General features: G+C 57.8%; 1 protein-coding gene across 1 annotated transcript; it reads right to left on the bottom strand.

Moving 5' to 3' along the window:
- Nucleotides 1-368: 368 nt before the first annotated feature.
- Nucleotides 369-5,951, bottom strand: FOXF2 (forkhead box F2). The gene is made up of 2 exons (XM_035030475.1): nt 4,772-5,951; nt 369-1,247 (listed from the first exon to the last, which is right to left on the bottom strand). Exons 1-2 carry the CDS (start codon nt 5,949-5,951, stop codon nt 1,081-1,083), a joined length of 1,347 nt encoding a protein of 448 aa, XP_034886366.1. The 3' UTR covers nt 369-1,080.
- Between the last annotated feature and the right edge of the window lie 1,435 nt (nt 5,952-7,386).

Raw genomic sequence — 7,386 nt, 5'->3', positions numbered from 1 at the left:
TTTCCTCAAATCAGACTCTTGCCTTCATTATCTTGCCTGGTTTTCTTTTAAGTTCCTTTCACCTTCTGGTTTTTGTTTAGCCAGAAGGAGCTAGGGTGAAGGAAAGAAAGAACAGAAAAAGTTCCTTCTTCTCTTTCTCTCCTGAGAAGACCCACAATCAGAACCTGGCCTGTGTTACTCAAGGCACAGACCCCACACCACGTCAATTATACAACTTGGGGAAAAAAACCCCAACAGTGTAGGGTTGCATTGCTAGCTGGTGGAGAAGAGAGACTGGTGACCCCAGGATGCCCGTGGACGAAACAGATCCCTAAAACGGCTATTTGTTATATATATTTTATTGAAAAAATTTTACATCAAAATAGTTTGGCAAACTGTAAAAGTATACATAAGTGCAAATATATCCTCCTTTTAAAATACAAGCAAAGTGTGAGTATACACGAAAATCATAAAAATATCTTTAAAATATGGTGGTAGAAAACAACCTTGTAAAAAAACGTTGTATTGTCACAATACTGAAAACCACTTTCTTAAACTAGACACACTGTTTCTAAATACTTTCTTAATAATGTTCTTTGGCACCTGTGTCCAAACTTAGTGTTTGGCGAAACAGAACTCTCTTACTTGGCTAGGCAACAAGATGAGGCTTTCTTGAAGTCTTGTGCTTAGCACTGCCTTTTTGAAAAGCACAAAAATTTTCATAGACAAAGAAAAACACACACACACAACTGGCGTTTTTCAGACCCTGATGACTGAAGGTAATGAAGATCCCAGAGTTACATGTTTATGTTTTTCATATGGTAACTTTTTACCATCTCTGCTAAAAAGCTGAGTTCTCAGCTGGCTCTCTCCCTTATGGGGGGCCTGCACATATTCGTATTAGGGGCATTACTTTGCCAGGGGTTGTCCTTCTACCAATGGTAGACACGTATCAGTGAACAGCGCTGGCCTGGGGATTCTGGCTAAGTGACTCGTATGCTACGGCTAGAGCTGTGCATAGTGGGGGAGTCCACCTCAGTTCATTCTGCCCTGCAGAAGAGAGAGCAGAGAGCGGCCTTGGCATGGCCTCCCTCCCTCCATTCACATGACACAGGGCTTAATATCCTGGCAGACACTCTGGTGGTGGTGATGGTGATAATATGGTCCGCTTGCAGAGGGATGGAAAGAAGAAATGCCGTTAAAGTTGAGGACAAAATCTTTTCTGTCACACACCGGGGTAGAGTGATGCTGGTATCGAGGAAGTCCCACTGAAAGAAGGAAGAAAAGAAAAACTCTTCAGAAACACAGTCATCCAGCTGATGATGAGGCATATTACTTTTTAAATTTTAATTTAACTCATGCCTTATTTTGACTCAGGGTAAGAAAGTGTCTTTTGTCTATTGTTATAAAACTGGTAGAGCAAACCCACCTCTAGAAATTTCTCAAAGTTTCAAACTGGGTCGTGGGGCAGGGAGGGGGTCTCCGCAATCACTATGTTTTGTTTTGATGTACCTGCACACACAGAGCACGATCCTCCTCTAAACCGGGTTCTAGTGTGCCTGAGTTCCCCTTTTATTCGTGGAGCCTCAGGAACGCTTCAATCGCAGGGGTAGATTCCGCGCGGGACCCTTTGACCCACGCTCTCTGTCGGGTGCCCTAAGCGCAGGGCTCCCGGCCCTTGCAGCCAGAGCTCCGGTTGCAGAGGCCAAGTCCCCTGCCCCAGAAACACCACTGTCGCCCTCACTTCTTGTTTTGAGCCTTCTGCCTATTTCTCAACTAACTGGCCCAGTCAGAGTAGCAGGTCACAGCAGGGATATTCATTGTGCCAAAAAGAGGTGACAGAAAACAATCCCTTTGCAAGACAAAGGGCCTGGAAAGAAAGTACTGGTCGCTCTAAATTCGAAAGTCTCAGGCTTCCCTTAGAAAGCCCGGCCTCCAGGGAGCAGATAATGCTCTTCGATAAGCTCTCAGCTGCAGACCCTTCCGCACATCTAGGTGTCAGGCAGCGCGGGGAGCCCCTTAGAGAGCTTTGGGATGGCAGAGGGCGGAGAAGGCTCTCACTCCTCTCCGGGGCCTCTCCTCTGCGGAGGCCCAGAGCCGGACCGCTGGGCGCCAACCCGCTGCCGACTTTTGCTTTTGCTTTCTCGGCGCCTCCCGGCCCCGGGGCGCAACTGGCCGGCGGCGTCCGGAGCGCGCTGGGGCCCGGACTTCTCCCGGCTCGAGTCTCTTTCCGCGCCGGGCTCGGTGAGGCCTCTTCGCCTGCGTCTTTTCTAGGTACCCGCGCCTCGTGGGACCGTAAATTGCACGTTGGGGGCCGGGCCGGATTCGATTTTTGAGTGCATGAAAACCGTACTCGCCCGCCCGCGGCGCTCGCGCCCGGCTCTCACCGCCTTGGCCTGGCAGCATCCCAGGGCTTACGGAGCGACCAGGCTGCGAGCGGTCGCTGCCTTGGGCCAAGTTTGTTGCCCGGTAGCACCTATTGTCGCCAAAGGCGCGCCGCATTGCTCTCAGAAGGCAGCAACAGGTCCACGCGCCCCAGGTGTGTGCTTGTTGCTCTGCACACAGGTGCCTTCGCCCATCACGTTACAGCACGTCTCAGTGCCAGTTCTACGAGCTCAAAATAGCTGGCCCAGGCAGGACCCAGAGCCAGAGCTCATAAGCTACGACCGACCGAAGGCCGCCGTCAGCTCTTTGATGTGACCAGAGAGAGATAAAAGCCCTAGCTCCTTCTTGAAAGGCTCACTGTACTAAATGAGGGGTGCGGGACCTCCCTGGGCACGCGGCCCTTGGCCGCCCCATCCCAAGTGAGAGCGCGCAGCCCGCGGGGTGTGTTGTGTGTGTGCGTGCGTGTATGCTGCGGGGAACCTTCTCGGACCACAGCCTCGGCCTGCTCGGCCTCCCAGCTCCTCGCTGGGCCATAGGCTCTCGGCGGGCCGCGGTCCACCAGCGGCGCACTCCTAAACAGGCCCCGCCGCGCGCGTGCACCCAGCCTGCTCCTGCTGAGCCCCCACCTCTCATCCGCCTGGGGGATGCCAACTAGGACAGGGGGTAAGAGAGGGATGGGAGCCAGAGGACGAGGGAAGAAGGGGCAGAGCGTCCTGGTCGGGCCTCGCCCCCCATCATGACCTTCCCAGCATTCCCAGGCTCTGCCCAAAGGTCGGGCGAGGCTCCCCGGGAAGGCCGCTGCGGGAGGCCGGCCTGCTCCGGCTCCGCCGTTTTCGTTCTCCAAGTGTTGTGTTTCTGGATCCTCGAATTTCTGGGACTTGTGCGTGAGCTCGGGGGTGTAGGGGGGGCGAGGGCGGCCTCAAAGAACAATCATAAGTCTCTTTCTGTCTTGCGAGTTCTTTTGTTTTTAATTTTTCGGTACTGTTTCAGGGCAGCTGCAAAACCTCGAAGTCTGGGTTCAAATTGAGTAGAGCCTGCTTGGAGAAGGGGAATGGGGAACACTAGGAGGGCAGCGGGCAGAGCGGGGAGAGGAGCGTGGGCAGGAGAGTGGGGGAGTGGGCACCGCCTGGGGTGAGCGGTGATTGACAGCCAGTCCCAGGGGATTAAAAAAAAAATGAGAGGGAAAGGTCGTCTGTATTGGTTACTTGTTGAAATTCCCATAAAAATTGAACAAGACTCTGCTCTCAGTGGGTTAAGTCAGGCTAAAATCCTCTCCGGTGTGGTCCTGCCGAGACTGTCTTTGTTTAGTTAACCTCTGAGACCCGCATTTAAAAGGCCTATTTGGGAAATTTCACCGTCCAGGGAACCAACATCTTTTGCCCATTTCTGGGCTTCCCGCCTCCGCTGCGGCTCTTGTTGCACACTGATTCACAAACATATAACGTGTGCATCATCCTCTGAACCTTTTTCTAATTGGGGTGGAATGTAAGTGTAAGCTAGAACATCATTTGATAGGCAGATTAGCCTGATTTTAATTTGCAGCCTGTGGGTGCTTCAGAGAGGTTAATATGAGACAATGTATCTGTCCCATAAACCTGGTTAAATACTCAAATTCCCTCTTCCACCCATATCTGTCCCCTCCCACCTTTCATCGCCTTTGGCAAGCCAATAAATTTTCATAATCTTCAACCATCAAAATTTACACCAGCAACACAAGTGAAGTCCAGGAGTCAAGTATTTCTCAGGGGATCACAACATGGGCCTCAGGTCCTCCTGGCCTAGGATAGACTCATGTCCTCAACATAGGTCCACTGTGTTGGGAGGCAAGGGACTCCTCAAAAGGCTGGTGTCCCTCTCCACTAGTGACACCTCCCTCCTGTGAAAGATCCTGGGTCCCCGCTCTGCTTTCTGCTCTGCCCCTCCCTCATTTCCCCTCCTCTCAACTCTTGCCCAGTTGCAAACCCTCCCCACCCACACCCTCAGCATACAGAACATCTTTTCTGACGTTTACTTTGGGAGGAAAGTAACAGCAAACACACACACACACACACACAAAGGGAAGCAGACACAGCTCCTTCGCCAGGCACCCCAAAGACCACATGCCTTCTCTCTAAGCTAAGTCGGGCCTGAGACTTGAGACCTGCCGTCCATAGGGACACCCTGGGACCCTAGGAAGGCAGGCGACTTTGCACCATCCTCCTGGCAGTGCAAATTCTGGAGGCCCAGCTCTTGGCTAAGGGTATGAGAGAGGGCAGTATGACCTCAATCCTCTCCCCTCCATGAATAAGATTCCCGCTTCCCCCAGCACCCACTCCTCCCAGTGCCCTCAGACTCCCAGGCTGCGGCGACCCTGTGGAAGTTGCAGTAGCCATGGAGCCTGGAAGCCTAGAGGCGCGCACTGCGTTACCTGAGAGGTCCTCGCGGGCGTTCTGGTGCAGGTAGCTCTGCTCCAGCGAGTAGGAGGACATGCTCGAATGCAGGCCTGCCGAGGCCGCGGGGTTGCTGCTTGGCGTCAGGGAGGGCGGCTGCTTGAGGTAAGGCGAGGCGCCGGGCGAGCTCCAGTGCGCCGCGGGGCTCGTGTAGGGAGAGTGGCACTCGATGGCGCTCGCCATGGCTGGGGACGAGGGCACTGGGCTGCTGCTGCTGTCCGGGCCGTAGTCCCCTCCGCCGCCGCCCCCAGCCGCGCCGACACCCCCAGGCCCGGCGGGCACGGGGCAACTGGCCATGTAGGTGGAGCCCGGGTTGGGCGACATATGCGGGACGTGGTGGTGATGGTGGTGGTGCGGATGCGCGTGGCCCGGGGCGCCGGTGCTGGCGTCGTAGCCCGCGGGCATCATGTCAAGGCCGCCGTAGCCGCCCTGCCCGTGGCAACCGAGCGGCGCCGATGGGGGCGGCTGGAAGTCGAAGCCCTGTGGCAGCAGCGAGGCGCCGAAGCCCAAGCCGCTCACTACGCGGTGGTACATGGGCTTGAGCGCCTGGCATTTCCGCCTGAAGCCGCGCGGCCGGCGGCGGAACGAGCCCTCCTCGAACATGAACTCACTGGCCGGGTCGATGGTCCAGTAGTGACCCTTGCCGGGTCGCCCGAGGCCCTTGGGCAGCTTGATGAAACACTCGTTGAGCGAGAGGTTGTGGCGCACGGAGTTCTTCCAGCCCTGGTAGGCGCCGCGGAAGAAGGGGAAGCGCGCCTGCAGGAACTGGTAGATCTCGCTGAGCGTCAGGCGCTTGCTGGGCGAGCTCTGTATGGCCATGACGATGAGCGCAATGTACGAGTAGGGTGGCTTCTCCGGCCGCCGCAGCCCCGAGCTCGCCTTCTTGGCGCCCCCGCTCCCGGCGCCCGCGCCGCCGCCGCCGCCCGCGCTCTTGCAGGCGGCCGAGGAGGCGCTGGCCGAGTTGGAGGAGGAGGACGACGAGGAGGCACAGGAGGCGGAGGAAGACGACGACGACGAGGTGGTCTCCAGGGCGGCGGCGGCGGGCGGCGGGCTCATCAAGGCGGCCTGGAGTGCGCCGGGGGCCGGGCTGCACGCGCGGCGGAGCGGGGCTGGCGGCGGGCGCGGCGGGGGCGGCGGCGGCCCGCCCTCGGTGGTCATCTGGGACCCGGGAGCGAGGCCGGGCCGCGGGGGCGGGCCCGGGAGCGGAGGCGCCGGAACGGGGTCGGCCCAGAAGCCCGGCGAGCGCCCTAGTCCGCCGCCCGGGCTGCAGCGGTGGCCACTCCGAGCCAGCGCTTCGGCGTCGCCTCCCTCAGCTCCGCTGGGGCTTCTGGCGGCGGCGGCGGCGGCGGGCCGGAGGCAACGCCCGGCGCATCCCTCCCCTGAGCCTCGGGCCCCTGTCTTGCGCAACGGCCTACGGGCCCGTGGAACCAACCCGGCCGGGTGCGGGGCAGCTGCGTCCGCGAGCTGGGACCACGGCAGGGACCCCGGGGACGAGCCCGACGTCTCTCTTCAGGAGCGCTCCTCGCTCTGTCTCTCAGACTTCCTCCCTCCCGCGCCCTCCCCCCGGCCGCCCTCCCTCCCTCCCTCGCTCCCTCCCTCCACCCCTCCCCGCCCTGCCCCCTCCAAGCTCCGCGCCGCCTTGGGGAGGGCGCGCTCGGCCTCAGCGCTCACTCCTCCCCCCTCCCAACCTGGCGGCAGGCTTCGTCTCTTATCTCGCTCCTCTCTCTCCAGGGTTCTCCTCGGCCTTTTAATTCCTCTCTCGGCCACTTTCCCTCTCACCTACCCACCCTCTTTCAAACGGAGGGACCACAGACTAACTCACATTTTGCTAGGACGAACCCCATCCCCAGCAAAACTCGACCACCTATATAACTTTATGAGATCTTCTTTCTCGTTGCCCCTTACAGCACCCCTGCCTCCCATCCCAGAAACCAGCCACCCCCTTCGGAGCAGACCCACCCATTCTTCTCCTCTCCGCTCTCCTCCCCCTTCTCCCTCTCCTCCTCCTACCCCCTCCCCCCTCAACCTACCCCCACCCCATCTCCGTCCTCCACCCGGTCTTCGTCCTCCTCCTCGTCCTCCTCCTGGCTCATCCTGGGTCGAGTGGTGCTGCCGCTGGGGCTGGGGCTGCCGCCGCCGCCGGCAGCCTCCTTAGCTGCCTTCCCCCGTGCCCGCACTGACACCATCTGTCAACTTCATTTAGACATTACAGCCCTCAGCCACACGCCAGGGTGCCACACGCCCAAAGGTAAAGTGCCAATGCTCTCTCTTTCTGACAGGGCCTGTAAGCTCCGCAACAGTTGCTAGTAGAGGGCGAGAAGCCGAGGCGCTGCAGAGCACCCCTCTTCTCCCCCGCCCCCCGCCCCCGTGTTGCCGGAGCGATCGTGAACAGTTTGGGAACTTTGAGAAGAGGGGTATAGATAGAGAAAATTCAACCAAGGTTTAGAGACTCTGGAAACAGTCGAATAGAATTCATGTTTGCGTTGGTTTCCACTTCCTTTCCGTTTTCCACTTGATGTTTTGAAAGAAAGAAAAAGAAAGAAAGGAAGAAAGAAAGAAAGAAAGAAAGAAAGAAAGAAAGAAAGAAAGAAAG

The sequence above is a fragment of the Mirounga leonina genome, unplaced genomic scaffold (assembly GCF_011800145.1).
Source record: "Mirounga leonina isolate KUSES-001 unplaced genomic scaffold, KU_Mleo_1.0 Mir_366, whole genome shotgun sequence".
NCBI classification, from domain to species: Eukaryota; Metazoa; Chordata; class Mammalia; order Carnivora; family Phocidae; genus Mirounga; species Mirounga leonina.
This window is presented reverse-complemented; position numbering and strand designations above follow the sequence as displayed.